This window comes from Bos mutus, chromosome 1, assembly GCF_027580195.1.
Source record: "Bos mutus isolate GX-2022 chromosome 1, NWIPB_WYAK_1.1, whole genome shotgun sequence".
In the NCBI taxonomy this organism is placed as follows: Eukaryota; Metazoa; Chordata; class Mammalia; order Artiodactyla; family Bovidae; genus Bos; species Bos mutus.
In genome coordinates, this window is record NC_091617.1 from 77,062,558 (window position 1) to 77,082,964 (window position 20,407).

The window sequence follows — 20,407 nt, forward strand, 5'->3', positions numbered from 1 at the left end:
GGATTCATTGATACAATGAATGCAAATACCTTAGCATATGGACTGGTTCCATAGACACAATAAATTCTTACAATTAATATTAAGTGGAAGACATGGAATGTCCCTTTCCAGGTCCTGCTTCAGAGTAAGTAAGGAGGAAAGGAGACAAAAAGTGTCACATTCGGTTTGCTGATGCAAATCTAGCATATGCATTGAGGCTCTGAAGCTAGAAATTCCAGCAAAAGCTTGTGATCATTGAATTGTAGCTAAGGTGGTGTGATCCTGGTACCTGCTGTTGTGAGAGCCACTATCTGATGGCCTAGTTTCTTGTGTGTGTGGCAGAGATAATTCATCCTCAGATGGGTCAATTTTGCAGTGTTGTTCTGAGAATAACTTCCACAGTCCCAGCCTGGGGGTTGTGCCTCCAGCCTTAGTAACAATGTCAACATCATAAAGTCTTAATTCTCTATATTAAAGCACTTTGTGTTTAAAATGGTGAAATGGTTTATATTACATGAAAATGAACCCAACCTGATATATGCAGAATGGAAGAAGGCATGATTCCTTCCACTACACTAGGAAGCTGTGGTGGCTTTGTGAGGTATGAGTGACAGAAATGGGCCACATCTACACTCCGGATCTGTTTCCTCAGTTATAAAATGGAAAGTTGTCTTGAAGCAGAACATGGAAATGGAATTCTGTTTATTCTGCTCACCAGGAGGAAACTTCTTCACCATCGTCTTTTAGGACCACCGAGGGTTAGAGGCCACAATTGTCCCCTTCCAAATGATGCAACAAATTATGCAGAGCCATCTTAAATCAGACTCATTTTTTCTTCCCTCTTGATTGTGGGGTATTCTCCTTGAAGCCATAGGTGTGGGTTGAGAGAGAGAAGAAAATGTAGTAGAAACAGGAACCATAGTTCTCTGAGCCACTTACTTACACAAATGCTTGGCCCTCTAAACCTACTTGAACTTTGTCAGGTATATATCACCTTCAACTGATAACAGAGTGTGGTTGTGCTTGCCTGAATTTAAGACTTGGTGAGTCAGACCACACCCAGCTCATTATGTGCAGCTTAAGCTGCATTGCAATTTGGTGATGTATGGTCAAGTGCTCAGTCTCTATTAGGGCCCAGTGGCAATCTGAAAGGAAAACTGCTATCTAAAAGAATGGGTTGTCTTTGCTTAACATCCTAAGGTCTATCCAGTGATCCATCTGTAGGGGCTGACCAAATTCCGTGCAGCATCTCTACCTGCCGCAGATATTTTAAGAACCACTGTATCTACTGGGGATGTAGCCCAAGAGGCAAAGTAGCTTTCACAGCAGGCTGGACCAATTGCAGATATCTTTTCTTTTCTGTCCCCTACTCAAAGATGGCAACTTTTTGGATTAACGGTCAAGAAGTTCAAATCGCAGACTCAAATGAAGTACATGTTGCCTGCAAAATCTGAAGAAAGATTTGAAGAAAGCAGGGAAAACCACTAGGCCATTCAGGTAAGACCTAAATCCCCTTACAATTATAGTGGAAGCAGCAAATATATTCAAGGGATTAGATCTAAGGACAACGCACCTGAAAAACTATGGACAGAGGCTCATAACATTGTACAGAAGCTGGTGATCAAAACCATCCCCAAGAAAAAGAAATGCAAAAAGGGAAAAGGGTTGTCTGAGGAGGTTTTACAAATAGCTGAAAAAAGAAGAGAAGTGAAAGGCAAAGGAGAAAAGGAAAGATATACCCATTTGAATGCAGAGTTCCAAAGAATAGCAAGGGAAGATAGGAAAGCTTTCCTAAGTGAACAATGCAAACAAATAGAAGAAAACAATAGAATGGGAAAGACTAGAGATCTCTTCAAGAAAATTAGAGATACCAAGGGAACATTTCATGCAAAGATGGGCACGATAAAGAATAGAAACAGTATGGACCTAACAGAAGCAGAAGATATTAAGAAGAGGTGGCAAGAATACACAAAAGAACCATACAAGAAAGATCTTAATGACCCAGATAATCATGATGGTATGATCACTCATCTAGAGTCAGACATCCTGGAATGCAAAATCAAATGGGCTTTAGGAAGCATCACTATGAACAAAGCTAGTGGAGGTGATGGATTTCCAGCTGAGCTATTTCAAATCCTAAAAGATGAGGCTGTTAAAGTGCTGCACTCAGTATGCCAGCAAATTTGAAAACTCAGCAGTGGCCACAAGACTGGAAAAGATCAGTTTTCATTCCACTCCCAAAGAAGGGCAATGCTGAAGAATGTTCAAACTGCTGCACAATTGCACTCATTTCAAATGCTAGCAAAGTAATGCTCAAAATTCTCCAAGCTAGGCTTTAAGAATGAGAACTGGAAAATCCCAGATGTTCAAGCTGAATTTAGAAAAGGCAGAGGAATAAGAGATAAAGTGGCCAGCATCCATTGGATCATAGAAAAAGCAGGAGAATTCTAGAGAAACATCTACTTCTGATTCATTGGCTATGCCAAAGCCTTTGTGTGGATCACAATAAACTGTAGAAAATTCTTAAAGAGATGTGAAAACTAGACCACCCTACCTGCCTCCTGCAAAATCTGTATACACGCAGAAGCAACAGTTAGAACTGGACATGGAACCACAGACTGGTTCAGAATTGGGAAAGGAGTATGTCAAGGCTGTATACTGTCACCCTGCTTATTTAACTTGCATGCAGAGTACATCATATGAAATGCTGGGCTGGACAAAGCACAAGTGGGAATCAAGATTGCCGGGGAAAATATCAATAACCTCAGATATGCAGATGACATCACCCTTACGGCAGAAAGCAAAGAGGAACTAAAGAGACTCTTGATGAAGGTGAAAGGAAAGTGAAAAACTTGGCTTAAAACTCAACATTCAAAAAATTAAGATTGTGGCATCCGGTCCCATCACTCCATGGAAAATAGATGGAGAAACAGTGGAAACAGTGAGAGACTTTATTTTCTTTGGCTCCAAAATGACTCCAGATGGTGACTGCAGCCATGAAATTAAAAGACTCCTGCTCCTTGGAAGAAAAGCTCTGACAAACCTAGACAGTGTATTAAAAAGCAGAAACATTACTTTGCCAACAAAGGTCCATCAAGTCAAGGCTACGGTTTTTCCAGTAGTCATGTGTAGATGTGAGAGTTGGACTATAAAGAAAGCTGAATGCCAAATAATTGATGCTTTTGAACTGTGGTGTTGGAGGAGACTCTTGAGAGTCCCTTGGACTACAAGGAGATCAAAGCAGTCAATCCTAAAAGAAATCAATCTTGAATATTCATTGGAAGGACTGATGCTGAAACTGAAGCCACCTCAATACTTTGGCCACCTGATGCGAAGAGCCGACTCACTGGAAAAGACCCTGATTCTGGGAAAGATGGAAAGCAAGAGGAGAAGGGGATGACAGGATGAGATGGTTGGATGGCATCACCAACTCAATGGACATGAGCTTGGGCAATCTCTGGGAGATGGTGAAGGACAGGGAACCCTGGCATGCTGCAGTTCATGGGGTTGCAAATAGTTGGACATGACTAAGCGATGTTTATTGATTAATAAGAGAGCAGAAATTTGCCATTTGCTTTTAGGAGGTGTATCTTGACATGTTTGAGACCACTGATACCATAGAAATATCACCAGTATGACTTTTGGTGATATAGGACTTAGAATTTGTAGAGATATTTCAATATATGTGTCACGTAAGTCTTGGGATAGTTGCTACTTCCTGTTCACCTGGTTGTATCAACACATGATATCATTAGGAAAACATACCAATGTGATATCTTAGAGAGGTGATCAAGTTTTGTGGTTACTAGAATATGACAAAGGTTTAGAAGGTTGATGTGCATTGCTGAGTATATTGCTTGTCCTAAGACCTGAAAGTAAACTGCTCTGATGACTTTTCATATCAAGTAAAAAAAAAAAATTCCAGATCCACAACTGCATACCATGTTCCAAGACATTTATTGTTTCATTCAAGCAAAAAACAGCAATAACAAAAATGATAAAAATCACATGGATCAACAATTGTAGTCAGAGTCAGCACCTCATTAAATGTACAATAATCCATTCTCATTCTGCATTATTTTTAGTCTTATAACCAATTCGGCTTCTAGCAAATAAGTTAAAAATTGTTATTCACAAGAAGATGCAATATGCCCTAATTTTGCCAATTTATACAAACAGAGTTCCAGAAAAACATCTATTTCTGCTTTATTGACTATGCTAAAGCCTTTGACTGTGTGGATCACAATAAACTGTGGAAAATTCTGAAAGAGATGGGAATACCAGACCACCTGATCTGCCTCTTGAGAAACCTATATGCAGGTCAGGAAGCAACAGTTAGAACTGGACATGGAACAACAGACTGGTTCCAAACAGAAGAAGGAGTACATCAAGGCTGTATATTGTCACCCTGCTTATTTAATTTCTGTGCAGAGTACATCATGAGAAATGCTGGACTGGAAGAAACACAAGCTGGAATCAAGATTGCCGGAAGAAATATCAATAACCTCAGATACGCAGATGACACCACCCTTATGGCAGAAAATGAAGAGAAACTCAAAAGCCTCTTGATGAAAGTGAAAGAGGAGAGTGAAAAAGTTGGCTTAAAGCTCAACATTCAGAAAATGAAGATCATGGCATCTGGTCCCATCACTTCATGGCAAATAGATGGAAAAACAGTGGAAACAGTGTCAGACTTTGTTTTTGGGGGCTCCAAAATCACTACAGATGGTGACTGCAGCCATGAAATTAAAAGACACTTACTCCTTGGAAGAAAAGTTATGACCAACCTAGATAGCATATTCAAAAGCAGAGACATTACTTTGCCAACAAAGGTCCGTCTAGTCAAGGCTATGGTTTTTCCAGTGGTCATGTATGGATGTGAGAGTTGGACTGTGAAGAAGGCTGAGCACCGAAGAATTGATGCTTTTGAACTGTGGTGTTGGAAAAGACTCTTGAGAGTCCCTTGGACTGTAAGGAAATCCAACCAGTCCATTCTAAAGGAGATCAGTCCTGGGTATTCTTTGGATGCTAAAGCTGAAACTCCAGTACTTTGGCCACCTCATGCGAAGAGTGGATTCATTGGAAAAGACTCTGATGCTGGGAGGGATTGGGGGCAGGAGGAGAAGGGGATGACAGAGGATGAGATGGCTTGATGGCATCACGGACTCGATGGACGTGAGTTTGAGTGAACTCCAGGATTTGGTGATGGACAGGGAGGCCTGGCGTGCTGTGATTCATGGGGTAGCAAAGAGTCGGACATGACTGAGCAACTGAACTGAACTGATACTAACAGAAAGCTGGAGAACATGTATGAGGCCTGATTTGAAACCTATTAGATCTAAGTGACAGCAATATAATTGAGAGTAAACTAAATGTGTGTATTAGAGTGCTCCAGAATAAGATTCTGAATGTTTTTGAGTCACTAAAAGTGGCTCCAATAGGGGAGAACCCAGACAGCAAAGCAGACGTGGTACCTGAAGCAGAGGGACCTGTGGTGTGAAGGTGGGGCCAAGGATGAACAGGCAATTTCCTGCCACCTGCTCAGGGACACCCTCACTTGAGGTTGCACCCAACAGGACCAGCAAGGGCACTGGTGGCTATTGGAGTGTGGGAACCCAGACCAGTACTGCCCCTCAGACAACAGCCTGCAGTCCCCCAGCTGGGTACTCTTGTCCCAGCTGCACTTGGAGAAGAGTGCAGATTCATCTGAGTGTATCATTGCTCCCATGCAAGGCGGCTTTTACTGACTTGGTTTAAAGAAGCTGATTCTTCCAAGCTGCAATTCAACACCACCAGCTGAAGAGACCATAATGGAGAAACTGTCCTTTAAGATGCTTCTGGGAAAGGAAAGATGCTATGTTGTTTTAGCAGATGGATTCCCCAAGTGGCAGCAATGTCAGGGAACACCCAGAGGCAGCCCTACTTCTTCTTATTCCCCCAAATCAAAACATAAAAGTCAGAGAGTGAGTGCTGTAGACAGTCCTGAGAACTAGGAGGAAGTCTGGGACAATTGGAGGCCACTAACAATGGCCAGGATCTTTGGCTGCTGGGAGCTTCCAGAGGAAAAAGACAGCCTGTGTTCCAAAACCATTATCACAAGAGATTCCTTCAAAGGCTTAAATGAAATCCCCCAACACGATGCCTGCCACATTAGATGGACAGGAGGCAGTCTCTAAGTGACTGGACTTTGGTAAGAATTTGGGTTCTTTGGTAAGCTCATGAAGTTTCATGAGCTTTGTTAAGCTCATGAAGTTCTGAAGTTAACTCACACTCCAGAGAACACTACCATCCGCCATGGTGAATAACTCCTGAAAGAACACTCCTGAGTGTCTGCTTCCTGTTGACTTACTGTTCAAAAAGGAGCTCAAGGCAAGTGACAGCAGCCAGAAGATGCTACAGTGGCTGGCCACAAAGTCACCCAAGAAGGAAGACCCCAAAACACCCAAAAGGCAGTCAGATGTGCCCCAGGTGTCCAAGCAGTTCCTGCAAAAAAGTCTATTCCCCTCCAAGGAAGGCAGTGCAGGGCTTCTGGAGTGATGGCTGAAGTGGGGGGAGGAGGAGCCTTTTGGCAAGCAGCCTCACACCAGGTAGCACAGCACTTCCAGAGACCAAGGCCACAGTGTGCAGCACGGAATACCATCGTGATAACAGGTTCCAGCACTGTGTGTGTGAGTAGGGGCAGGGGGATGTTGCTTGGGAAATAAAGCGTTAGTTAACACTTGTTGCTTCTCCAGGCAGAGGCTGTCCTGGTTGGGACCAAGAATCCCTGGTGGGGTGGGTGGGCAGCCAGGAAGAGGAAGGGCACCACCATCAATTCATGGTGGGAAGGGAGGGGACTCTTGTGCCCACAGCCCTCTCCTGGTTGGACCAGTGGACCTTCCCTCAGAGCCTGACCCCACTGACCTCAGCCTGACCTGACCTGACCTGGTGCTGCTAGCAGAAGTTATTTTCTTCTCAGCCTTTGGACTCTTTTAGTCTTTCAGAATTAAGTTTTTAAAACATATTTTTTCCTTGAATAAATTATACTTGATAAACTGTCTACATTTCAGAAAATGCTGCTGGTGGAAGGAATTCCAGATCTCACAGTTTTCTTCTGGCATCAGACCTAGGGAGTGATTTTGTCATAAATGTGGGGCACTGGAGTTTTCTGTGGACAAAACTGTATTTTTGGAAACAATAAAAAGGCTTGGTTGGGGGGAGGGGAATGTTTCCAATTTGCTTGGTTAATTGACTAAAAGATGGATCTAAAGGAAGCATATACTGAATGAAGTTGAAATGCAGGAGGAAGGCACCCCAAAGCTTAGAGAGACTGTGATGCTCATGTGAATTTATGTAAGAGCTTCTCAGCTATATTCTGACTACATCCCCTCAGAAGGTTCAAAGACATGTCCTTCACCAAGGCCAAGAGAAACACATTTGTGAGGGAAAACCCAATATTCTCTTTTTTTTAAGTTTTTTTGTTTTTTGTTTTTTTGATGTGGACCATTTTTAAAGGATTGAATTGGTTGCAACATTGCTTCTATTTTATGTTTTGGTTTTGGCTCCAAGGCATTTGGGATCCTAGCTCCCCGAATAGGGATTGAACCCACATCTCCTGCATTGGAAGGTAAAGGTGAAGTCTTACTCACTGGACTGCCAGGAAGTCCCAGAAACCCAACATTCTTAAACAGCTTCATTAAGGCTATTCTTATAGGCTAAAAATTACAGTGGGACCAATTGCCATAAAGTTGGGCAATCTGCATTCAGTGAGAATAATAGTATCATGATGAAACAGACCAGGGCCTTATGGCCTACTCCCCTTTATCCCCTATCTGCCTTTTCTCTGTAGAAAAGTTTTAGCTAAAAAGAAAAAGCAGAAGCAAAGGGAAAGAAGTCAAACAGGACAAAATAATAATAGTTTAGTCATTAAGCAAAGTCAAGGACTTTTAGTTCCTCCTGAAGGGCTATAGATAATTCTGAACCATATCCTGTGAGCTGTTTTGTAGATACTGAAACCCCAAACAAGTGGGAGAAGTTCACTACATCATGACCAGACTGTAGCCATGACATAAGCTGCCATAATTCTGAGAAATGGCCTCAAATAGGAACAAACCAACCCTGAAACTGAAGACTAATTATACTTTCAACAGTCAAGATGATGCTAATCAGACCACCTTGTGACCAGTTTTGAGATGACTATCAGAGCTAGCTGTACTAGCCTCCCTCTGCCTATACATCCTTGAATCTCTCCTTTAAAGGTTTTGCCCACTGATTGACAGTGGGGGGAGTTGGTATTTGGACATGAGTCCACCCACCACAGCCCTTTGCCATTGCTAGCCTCCAAACTAAAGCAAATTTTCCTTTTCGCAAACCTTGCCTCTTTATTGACTTTAGAGCAGTGAGCAGCTGGACCCCACTTCTGATAACAACGTGTTGGTAAATCCTGATTCAGGTCAGACTTCTGTTTACTCTTGCTTATACAGACCAAATAAAATTTGACTGGACTGCTCATCTTTTTTTGCTTTAAGGACAAAACCATCAGCTAACCAGTGTCAAAGATCTCTATGAAACAAACCATTCTGATTATGGCTTTGACTCAGCCATAATGGTAGCCATTCCCACTGAGGACAGGAAAAAAAAAAAAACTCTCTTAAAAATATTGTTTGTTGCCAGGTACTATTAAAAAAAAAATTAGTTTGATACTAACTCAAGATAAAATGCTAAACAGGTACTATAGAAAAAATGAACAAACAAACTTAAGTCAAAAGAGAAAAGCAGTGATTTCTGGGAACTAATCTAGGTTCATTACTAGTAATCTATACAAAAGTGGCCTGATTTGTCCCTTAAATGAGATTATTAAATGAGAAAAAAGTTATATATATTATATATAGTTGATCATGAACTTCATGTGAATAAATAGGATTATAAAGAATACCTGGATTTCATTAATAAACAGTACATTGGCAAATGGAGAACAATCACATTCTAACTTTCATTGGTCAACCTATATTTGAACTGCCATGTCAGTGTTGAATGTAATATTTTATTTGCTTACTATTTTTGTTGTTTATATTTATTACTTATTTAATTGGTGGCATCAGCTCTTAGCTGCAGCACATGGGATCTTTCTTTTTTGTTGGAGGATAATTGCTTTACAATGTTGTGTTGGCTTCTGTCATATATCAACATGAATCAGCCATAGGTATACATATGTCTGCTCCCTCTTGAACCTCCCCCTCTCCTTGTACCCTATTCCACAGGGTTGTCACAGGGCACCAGCTTGAGTTCCCTGTGTCATACGGCAACTTCCCATTAGCTATCTATTTTACATATGGTAAGGTATATATTTCAGTGCTACTCTTGGGACACACAGGGTCTTTGTTGCATCACGTGGAAACTTTTGATTCCACACAGGCTCAGTAGTTATGGCATGCAGTCTTAGTTACCCTGTGGTTTGTGGGATCTTAGTTCCCCAACCAGGGATTGAACCCATGACCCCTCCATTGTCAGGTGGGTTCTTAACCACTGGACCACCAGGAAAGTCCCAAATACAATATTTCAAAAGAAATGTTAACCAAGCAGAATTGTTTACAAACAAGAGAGGAGTTCAATAAGGGCTCTGGATAATCCAACACATGAAGAACATTTGTGGTAACTAGAGGGTTTTGTGTCAAAAAGCAAAAATAAAACTACTTTGTTGGGAGAGCACCAGTTAGCTGCCTTTATTTGAAGTGTGGCCATATGAAATAGGAAGCTGATTTACTTGGAGTAACTTCAAAGGAAGATCAAGGACCAAATAGATAAATTTCCAGAGGGGACGATTTGTATGTAATACATAGAAAAATTTTCAACTCAGTGCGGTCACTTAGCAGTAGAATGTGCTGCTGTAGGAAGCAATGAACTTTCTGTCTGGCAACACCTTTGCATAAGTTGAGTCTGCTTCTGCTGTGTGTTTCAGTTGAGTACATTCCTGCAATAGGTAGGAAACTAGATGACCTTTAGGTCCCTTCCAATCTCAGTTTCAATAATTTCATAAAGAGTGAGCAGGGAATCTAAAAGGAAAGAAGAGCAGTTTCTGAGATGCATGGGGTAGTCATTGTGGACAGGGTGTGAGACAAGGTGGTAATTCAGATAAATTGATCTCAATATATTCTCTATCCATAATGTAGCATCATGATTTCTCATATATACTTGAAACATGAGAGTTAATTAACTGGACATTTTGTTTTCTCACCTCAAATTAGGATACATCTGCTTAGAGGACAACTGTGGTACACTGATTTAGATGATATGCCTTTCCCTGGGTATGGGGATATGTGGAAAGAGCAGTGACTAGGAGCAGGAAAATGGAAGTGTTAGAGTTTAATCCCAGGATTGCTCCAAACTCACCATCTGCTTTCTGAGAAATTTCTTGCAAATTCCATTTAGCTTCACTGAAGAGGAGATTTGTGAGATGTTAACTAAGAACTTTCAAAAACTGAGTGTAAGATAGCTCATCAGATACAAGATCTAGGCCCAGAAGCAACCTGATGACTTCGCCTCTCATATTTCACATGGCAGGCCTGAAATGAAATAGAGCTAACATTTTTTTATTTTTTTGTCTTGACTTTTGAGGCTAAAGGGAGGATTTTGAAGAAGATATCATAATTCATCCCTGTGAGTATAGAATTATCTGAAGAAGTGGCTACATTGGAGTGGAGTAAGGTAAGAATTGATCAAATATCAGTCACTCCGAAGGCTTTAAACTGAGTTTTTTGTTAGCGTCTGAAGATGTAATGTCTGCAGGGAAATCAGGAGGCCTGGCCCCCTAACTGCCTTCAGAGCACGTCGTGGGGGGTGCAGACCAAAGGTGAGTTTACACATCAGTGACTAAAATTTCCTGCCACTAAGCATAAGAAGTCACTCATGAGCAGCGTCCCAAAACCACAGCTACAGGATGTGGGCACAAGCCCTTGTATAATTGTTGGCCAAGAGCCAATGAGCATTCATCCCTGTGCAAATACTTGGGCTTTTTTGTTGTTGTTAACCTTTGAAAACCACAGGCATTAGTCTCTCTCTTTCTTTCCCTTTGGCACAAGTCATCTCTTTTCTCCACCTTGGTCTCTTGTGTGTAAAGAATTTCTGGGGGAGCTTTTAAACCTGAATTTAATACGTTTGCACTCCGCTGTCTTGCCCCACAAAATGCCAGGCAGAGGTAAAGCTGCCTTACAAAATATCTGCTGGCTTCCGCAGCTTTGTTTGGTCTTTTTAATCAGATACGACATCAGAGAGCTCCATGAGTGACCTTAGCCTTTTAAGAAAATACAAGTAATTTCTGGAAATTCCCCCTAAACAACGGTGACCTATTGTTTTCTCATGTCAGAATTAACCCAGAAGCTATGATACACTGGTTTAGATGACATGCCTTTTTCTGGGAATGGAGATATGTAGAAGGACAGTGGGGCTGGAATAGGAGATTGAAAACTTTAGAGTTTAATTCCATATCGCCAAAAAGCCACCATCTGTTTTTGAGCAATTTCTTTCCAATTTCTAGGCTTTTGCTTTGTGTTCTGTGAAATGAAAGCATTGGATTAGATGGTTTCTATGCTTCCTTAACCCCAGGGCTCTAGGAATTGGCTTCCTTAAGAATGTTTCAGCAAAGGGACAATGAGAGGAGGGCTCAAAGCAAAAGATCCTCATAAATTGGCTTCTCTTTTCTGCCTTAGAGGATGGCCAAGGGGCAGCCTCCAAAAAAGCCCAAGTGCCCACTGGAAGCCTAGGTGTGGTGATTCTTGGCAGTTTCTCTTTTTGTAAGTGTTAAAGAATGCGTCAGTTTTGCTTCTGTAACCCCAATTCCCCATACCCAGGAATGGAAACAAGTTGAATCTACTCCAGCATGGGAATTTTATTTTTAAATAAAAGAGAGTGGCAGATCACTTTTACTTAAAAGAGACAGAAGGAGAAATTTGTAACCATCAAAACTGCCCAAGATACATCAGAAGACTATGAACAATCTGTCAATTGTTCAAATAGTTTCTGAATGGAGGTTTACTGGAGATTTTTTAGTGGAATTTCTTGAATGGATAAAGAACAGATAGAGAAGATGGCCAACCATGACATTTTTATGATGATATGCTTTATACTTAATGCCCCTTGTATCTAATCTTATTCCCAATCAGACCTATGTTGCCCCTTTGGGAAACTTTACTGGTATAGTTCAGATAATAGCCTGAAGGAAAAGCCCAGGGACACATATAGGTCTTTGGTTTGTGGGTTGTGGCTGGTTGTCTAGCTTATGGACAAGAAACCCAACTGTCCACTGGGAATACCACACGGCAAATGGTAAAGAGAGAGTAAGTTCATGCATGTGTGTGTGCTAAGTCATTTCAGTAGTGTCTGATTCTTGTGACTCTTTGGACTGTAGCCTACCAGGGTCCTCTGTCTGTGGGATTCTCCAGGCAAGAATACTGGAGTGGGTTGCCATGCCCTCCTCCAGGCAATCTTTCCCACCCAGAGATCGAATCCACATGTCTTATGTCTCCTGCATTGACAGGTGTGCTCTTCATCATTAGTGCCACATAGGAAGCCCCAGCAGGCCCATAGTGACCAGAAAAATAATTCCCAGAAGAACTGAATTTAGTTCCCTTGGATGTTGTCTGAGGTTCTGCACCAAAGTGGCATTGCTCTACAGGCAGATACTCAATGGTTTTTATTTAATAAAATAATTTGACTTCATTTCATTGAATCCTCCCAAGATCTTAACGAAGTAGGCAAAAGAGATAGGATCATCTCCATTTTACAGATGAGGAAATTAAACCTTAGGAAAATTAAGCTAATTTTCCAGGGCCTTACATGACTGATTCAACTCTTTCCAGACAAAAAAGGGTGTTTTAACTAATGACTGGGGCTTCCCTCGTGGCCCAGATGGTAACGAATCTGCCTGCAATACAGGAGACGTGGGTTTGATCTCTGGCTTGGAAAGATCCCCTGGAGAAGGGAATGGCTACCCACTCCAGTATTCTTGACTGGAGAATTCCATGGACAGAGGAGCCTGGCAGGCTACAGTCCAGAGAGTTACAGAGTCATATGTGACTGAGCAACTATCACTACTTAATGATTAACAACAATTATTTAAAGAATTATAAGGTCCCTGGTTTTAAAAGATTTTATCAATCATCTCTTTAGCAACCCCTTTCACAATATTCACTTTAGTTCCTCCTGCTGCTGCTGCTAAGTCACTTCAGTCGTGTCCGACTCTGTGCAACCCCGAAGACAGCAGCCCACCAGGCTCCCCTGTCCCTGGGATTCTCCAGGCAAGAACACTAGAGTGGGTTGCCATTTCCTTCTCCAATGCACGAAAGTGAAAAGTGAAAGTGAATTTCTTCAGTCGTGTCCAACTCTGAGCGACCCCATGGACTGCAGCCCACCAGGCTCCTCCGTCCATGGGATTTTCCAGGCAGGAGTACTGGCGTGGGTGCCATCGCCTTCTCCATTAGTCCCTCCTGGTACATGTCAAAGAGCAGTGCTTCCCATCCTTGGGCATTTTTAAGTATAAGTTCAAAGACTTTTAAAAAATCACATGTGAACCCTCCTCCTCCCAACCTCCCATACCATCCCCTGGGCGCATTTTTAAGTCCAGCATACTGAACCTGGACTGGCATCTTTCTTTATCTTAAACTGCCATCCAAATCCCTGAATCCTCTCATCCTCTGATCATAATCCTGCTTCCTAGGTCCCACTTATCAGTTTCTAGAATATCCCACAAGATGGTCTGTATGAAATATGAAGATAGTTCTCATGTCATCTCTGAGATCACTCTTCTCACACTAAACAGCTTTGGTATCCTATTGTTACAGACTGGACCTCAGGGTTAAGAGATATCACCCTCCTCTCATCTTTTCTGATTTGCACTATATCCTTTCAAAGGTCATTTGGAAACAGTCCAACTTAGAAAATTCAAAGGGAATGAATATGCAGAAAGAAGTCAATTGTCAGACTGATCCTTAAATAAAGAGAATGTGCTGGACCTTTCATAGACCTCTGCCAACAAATGCCACTATCTTGAGGCAAATGGGGATTTTCGGGCAGCACTGTTAATAATAATTTGCCAATTGTGCCTGCTTCAGAACCACTGCCAAAGCAATCCAACGACTTTTCATTCCACTACTGTTGACGGGACAGCTAAGGATTTCAACATTTCCTTTTACAGTCTGAATAGAAGTTTCCTGCCTTGGGGACTGTAACAATATTTGCCATCACGAAGGGAAAAAAATGTGGGTCCTGGGAAGTGGAAAGAGAGGGAGAGAAGTACTAATGGAAGTAAACAAAGATAAAGACAAAATCAAACGAGAGTTTTTCAAGGTTTGGATTTTGAATGCCTCCTTCAAATTGATGTTTGTGAAACATCAGAGGTCAAATCTTTGAAACTGAGGAAGTAAGCAGGTTAAAGAAAAGACTTTAAAGTTAGACTTCACATAAGCATCCTCTCCCCCCAAAAAGCTGGAATTTTAAAATTGAATACCAGCCAAGGTGTCTCAAATTTGGGTCTTAGGACAGGCAAAAAGATGATTATGTTAATAATATATAGAATTCAGCATTAAAAGTTTTTTTGAGATTAAAAACAAATGAGATAATCTCCTGAGTTGTTTACAATTAGACATAAGTCAAGAAGAGACAAAGAGGAAATGTGAGAGAAAAGAAAGTGTAAACAGAATGAATTACAAAAGTGTTTTTGAAAAAAATGTTTCTTATCCCCTCTAGAATCCATAGACATTCCACAGAAGGCACTTGTAAGACCCAAAAGACAGGAGGTCAGTGGCATTCCCATCTCTGTCTCAACCACAGTGGTCTTACTTCTACCTGTTTTACATATTGGGCATCTGAAACAGATTCATTAGAAGGAAAGATCTGCTACTGAAAAATAAAACATAAGAACAATCAATCAAAAAAGAAAAAAAAACAGCAAAAAGGAAATGAGCCACTGAAAGTTCTTGATCAGGGAATGATATGATCAAATTGTGTTTTTGGAATCTGGCAACAAATGCAAAATGAATTAGAAGAGGCTCAGCCTTGGAAATGATACCAACTAAAAGGTTATAGCAATTATCCAGCTAAACAGAATTTAAAATGTGATCTAATAATATACCTGTGCGAATGAAAAGGAGAAATATATGAAAATTTTTGAAAGAATAAACTTTAGTTTGATATCTGGACATTGGGCTTAATGCTAAATATGGTCTGTTTGTGCCATCCCCCTAAATTTATACATTGAAATCCCAATGTCATGCTATTAAGAGGTGGGGCCTTAGCTTATGAGAGCAGAGCCCACATGAATGAGATTCTGTTGTTGATGTTCAGTCGCTTAGTCATGTCGAACTCTTAAACCGCATGAACTGCAGCACACCAGGCTCCCCTGTCCTTCACTATTTCCTAGAGTTTGCTCAGATTCATGTCCATTGAGTCAGTGATGGTAGCTAACCATCTCATCCTCTGCCACCTCCTTCTCCTTTTGCCTTCAACCTTTCCCAGCATCAGGATTAGTGCCCTTATAAAAGAAGCACAACAAAACTCTCTTGCCTCTTTGTCTTATAAGGATATAGCAAGAAATCTAAGTGCCAGGAGAGGGCCCACACCTGATCAGGTTGGTACCCTAACCTCAGAATTCCAACCTCCAGAACTGGAAGAAATAAATGTATGTTATTAGCCACCCAGCCTGTAGTATTTTTGTTATAGCAACCCAGACAGACTAAAAGAGATACTACATGGAATGTATTTGGCAAGAAGATTAAAGACATCAAAACTGATAACTGTGACTATTAAAATCTCATAGAGAAATCCAGAATTTTGAAGAAGCTGAATATAAGTGGCTACTGATATAGATAATCAGCAGACAGAAATGCAAAATTGAATCTTACAGAAATACCAGGGATGGGACTATGGATTTGGAAGTCATCCTCATAAAAAGGAAACTGAAATAATACAGATTGAGACCCCAGTGAGAGAGAAGATCAGGATCTAAGGGCTGAAAATAAAGACCCAGAACGTGCCCACATTTGGAGGACTGAGAAACAAGAACCCAGAGGGTCTGCCCTGAGTTTATGATCAGGTATTTATTTGATAATGTTATTCAATATACTTAGGTGAATTTATTTTCTGATTTTAAGAAATTTCATAAAAGATCTGAAGTGTGCATTTATCAGTCTAATCAAGCTTTTTGATCTCCTAAGATACTAAATATTTAAAACCATGTGATACTATTTAAAAGTAGCTGATTATTTCAATCTAAAAATACGGTGAGCTGAAACAGAATCTTCAGTAATGATGTAGCTATGGATGATGTATTTATCCACCAAAAAGAGTATCAAAAACCAATACTCCCCCGGGCAAGGGAATAGCCAAGTTTGTTTCGGTTTCCAATGAATGACATTAGCCCAGTGTAGGTCTCAATCAATATGGGTTCAGTGAGCACCGTCAATCCCTTTCCTCTTCCAGATTCAGTGGAATTCTTGTGGGTATTCTGGATAGCTGGAACAAGCTTAGACGTGAACCCAGATAACTGAAGAGGAAAAGAACACACAGAATTAGTGAGTGCAAAGCAGGTCCAGAGACACACCCTCTCCAGCCAGTCCTCACAAAAGTTGACTGCTCTCCTGGAGCTGCACTTATTCTTACTACTTAAACAGAAATCATTTCTTGGAATTGTTACTATTGCTTCTGTTAGTCTTTTAATAGATTGATCTGTTAATACATTTTGTACATAATAAAATTAACTGCCACACCTTATTTATTTTTCATTATTCATACCTTGTACAACATTAAGAAGTCAGTTTAACAAATATTTGCTGATAGTCTAGTGTGGATCAGACACCTGTCATGTACTGCTGAAGATTCAGACAAGTGAGATATAGCCTCTGCCCTCACAGTGAGTGTGTTGCTTCAGTTGTGTCTGACTCTTTGTGACCCTGTTGGAATGTAGCCCTCCAGGGTTCTCTATCTGTGGGATTCTCCAGGCAAGAATATTGGAGTGGGTTGCCATGCCCTCCTCCAGGAGATCTTCTCGACCCAGGGGTAGAAACTGCGACTCTCACATCTCCTATATTGGCAGGTGGGTTCTTTCTTTTTTGCCACTTTATCTATTTTTTAATTGAAGGATAATTGCTTTATAGAATTTTGTTGCTTTCTGTCAAACATCAACAAGAATCAGCCATAGGTACACCATGGCTGATCTCTCCCAAACCCCCTCCCATTCCACTCCTCATCCCACCCTTCTAGATTGTCACAGAGCCCCTATTTAAGTTCCCTGAGTCATACAGCAAATTCCCACTGGCTCTCTATTTTACATATGGTATTGTAAGTTTCCATGTTACTCTTTCCATGCATCTCACACTCTCTCCCTTCTCACCCCAGGTCCACAAGTCTGTTCTCTATGTCTGTTTCTCCACTGCTGCCATGCAGATAAATTCATCAGTATCATCTTTCTAGATTCCATGTATATGTGTCAGAATATGATATTTATATTTCTCTTACTTCACTCTGTATAATAGGCTCTAGGTTTGTATACCTCATCAGAATGACTCAAATGTGTTCCTTTTTATGGCTGAATAATATTCCATTGTATACATGTACCACAGCTTATTTATCCATTCATCTGTTGATAGATAGAATGTACTTATATGCAGGGTACATCACAAGAAACGCTGGGCTGGATGAAGCACAAGTCAGAATCAAGATTGCCAGGAGAAATATCAATAACCTCAGATATGCAGATGACACCACCCTTACGGCAGAAAGTGAAGAGGAACTAAAGAGCCTCTTGATGAAAGTGAAAGAGGAGAGTGAAAATGTTGGCTTAAAGCTCAACATTGAGAAAACTGAGATCATGGCATCCGGCCCCATCACTTTATGGCAAATAGATGGGGAAAGCAGTGGAAACAGTGGCAGACTTTATTATGGGGGGCTCCAAAATCACTGCAGGAGGAGACTGCAGCCATGAAATTAAAAGATGCTTACTCCTTGGCAGGAAAGTTATGACCAACCTAGATAGTATATTAAAAAGCAGAGACATTATTTTGCCAACAAAGGTCCATCTAGTCAAGGCTATGGTTTTTCCAGTAGTCATGTATGGATGTGAGAGTTGGACTATAAAGAAAGCTGAGTGCTGAAGAATTGATGCTTTTGAACTGTGGTGTTGGAGAAGACTCTTGAGAGTCCCTTGGACTGCAAGGAGATCCAACCAGTCCATCCTAAAGGAGATCAGTCCTGAGTGTTCATTAGAAGGACTGATGTTGAAGCTGAAACTCCAATATTTTGGCTACCTGATGCAAAGAGCTGACTCATTGGAAAAGACTCTGATGCTGGGAGGGATTGGGGGCAGGAAGAGAAAGGGACAACAGAGGATGAGATGGTTGGATGGCATCACCAACTCGATGGACATAAGTTTGGGTAAACTCCGGAAATTGGTGATGGAAAGGGAGGCCGGGTGTACTGCAGTCCATGGGGTCGCAAAGAGTTGGACACAACTGAGCAGCTGAACTGAACTGCACTGAACTGTCGATAGACATCTAGGTTGCTTCCATATTCTAGATGTTGTAAATAGTGCTGCAATGGACACTTTAGTACATGTATCTTTTTCAATTTTGGTTTCCTCAGGGTATATGCCTAGGAGTGGGAGTGCTGGGTTGTAAGGTGGTTTTATTCCTGGTTTTTTAAGGAATCTCCATACCATCTTCCATAGTGGCTATCTCAGTTTGATGGGTGGGTTATTTACCACTGAGCCATCGGGGAAGCCCACACAGCAGTGGCACTATAATAATATTTAAAAAATGAACTTGTAATGATCATACAAAGTCCATGAAAATAAACAGCAAAAACAGGCACAAGGTATTAAAGAAAAATAAAAGAAATCATATATGGCTAGAGGATCAAAAATGACTTCCAAAGGAGACATTTGAGACAATCCTCTAGGGGTTTCAGCAAGTGAAATGAGGTTAAAGAGGGTCTAGCTGACTGCTGCTGTTATTTCTAACCCAGCATCCTTCTCTCTATTTGAGATTCTTCTTCAAATAAGAGTGCCTCAGGGCTTCCCTGATGGTACAGTGGATATGAATCTGCCTGTCAATGCAAGAGACACGGGTTTCATCCCTGATCCAGGAAGATCATGTATGCCACAGAGCAACTAAGCTCATGCACCACAACAATTGAGCCTGTGCTCTAGAGCCCGGGAGTCACAGCTACTGAAGCCTTCACACCTAGAGCTAGCGCTCCACAGCACTAGCTATGTAACCATCTCATCCTCTGCCACCCCCATCTTCTTTTTTTCTCATTGCAGAGAAGCCACTGCAATAAGAAGCCTGCCCACCAAAACTAGAGAATAGCCCCCACTCCCACAACTTGAGAAAAGCCTGCACAGCAACAAAGATCCAGCACAGCCAATAAATAACTAATTTTTAAAAGATTAAAAAAGAATGCCTCTATTTTCCTTTGGAGAGCCACATTCTTCCATTTAGTGCAAATAGCTTAAGTGGAGCTGGCTTTAGTACATGACTCAGTTCTAACCAATCAGAGGAATCCATAGGAGACTGGTTTAGGTATGGGCACATGACCAATGCAGCTGTAAAACATATCATCCAAGTCCAAAGGTATTCATGGTCATTTTGGCCACACAGTGAAAACCTGACTGAGACTGAAAACAATAAAAGTGAAAGACCTAAGACATGAAGACTGAGAAATTCTTCACAAAACCATCCGAGTTACTAGATCAGCCTACCCTGAACTTCAAGTTAAATGAGTTAAAAAAAAAAAAAATCACTCTTTTGGTCAAATCAGGTTGAATTGGGTTGAGAGGAGGGTAATTCAGGGAGCACTGCAAACAGAGATATAAAGAAGGAAATGAAATAGGAAAGCCCAGATCTTTGTATTTCCAATTAGCCCAATTATATCCATTAACTCATTCCAGTATAAGCCACTCAGGTAAGTAAAAGAAGGTATCATTATTTCCATGTTAGAAATCAAGGCTCAGAGAAAGTAAATGATTTTGTCCAGAGTCACTCCATTTTCTGCACAATGGTAAAAAAGAACATTAGGAACAAGGGACTATTCACAGTGAGATCCAAATACGCTTTCTAGCGAACTGGCTTGCAAGTCTAAATTAAAACTTTCAAAGTGTATCCCAATATCCATATAAGTCATTATGCATATTCAACCAAGTGACCAATGTTTCTCCTTTTCTCCATAAGGAGGACCAATCTTTGCTTTGAGGGACTAATACAGAGTGATGATTCAATGAAGAAAGAGAAGCCTGTCGTTACCCATAATCACATTTTCAATATAAGTTTTATCCTGGACTGTTAATTTTATACCAAACTGCCCTTGGGCAAACCACTTCTCCATTGTAGCCTTAGTTTCCTTGTTAGTAAGAAAAAAATCTAAACTTTAGAATATATCCATCATTACTATTTGACCTAGTCTATAA

General features: G+C 41.0%; 1 protein-coding gene and 1 pseudogene across 2 annotated transcripts in view; one reads left to right on the top strand and one right to left on the bottom strand.

Annotated features, from left to right (window-relative positions):
* The first annotated feature begins 524 nt into the window (after nucleotides 1-524).
* LOC102284610 (abasic site processing protein HMCES-like) lies at nucleotides 525-6,570 on the top strand (annotated as a pseudogene).
* Nucleotides 6,571-13,610: 7,040 nt separating this feature from the next.
* The window catches only part of TPRG1 (tumor protein p63 regulated 1), a 217,222-nt gene continuing 210,425 nt past the window's right edge, over nucleotides 13,611-20,407 (bottom strand). For both annotated transcript variants that reach the window (XM_070376834.1, XM_070376901.1), the window contains exon 7: nucleotides 13,611-16,492. In XM_070376834.1, coding sequence (XP_070232935.1) covers nucleotides 16,298-16,492 — 195 coding nt within the window. In that variant the 3' untranslated portion in view covers nucleotides 13,611-16,297. The remainder of the gene's footprint in view (nucleotides 16,493-20,407) is intronic.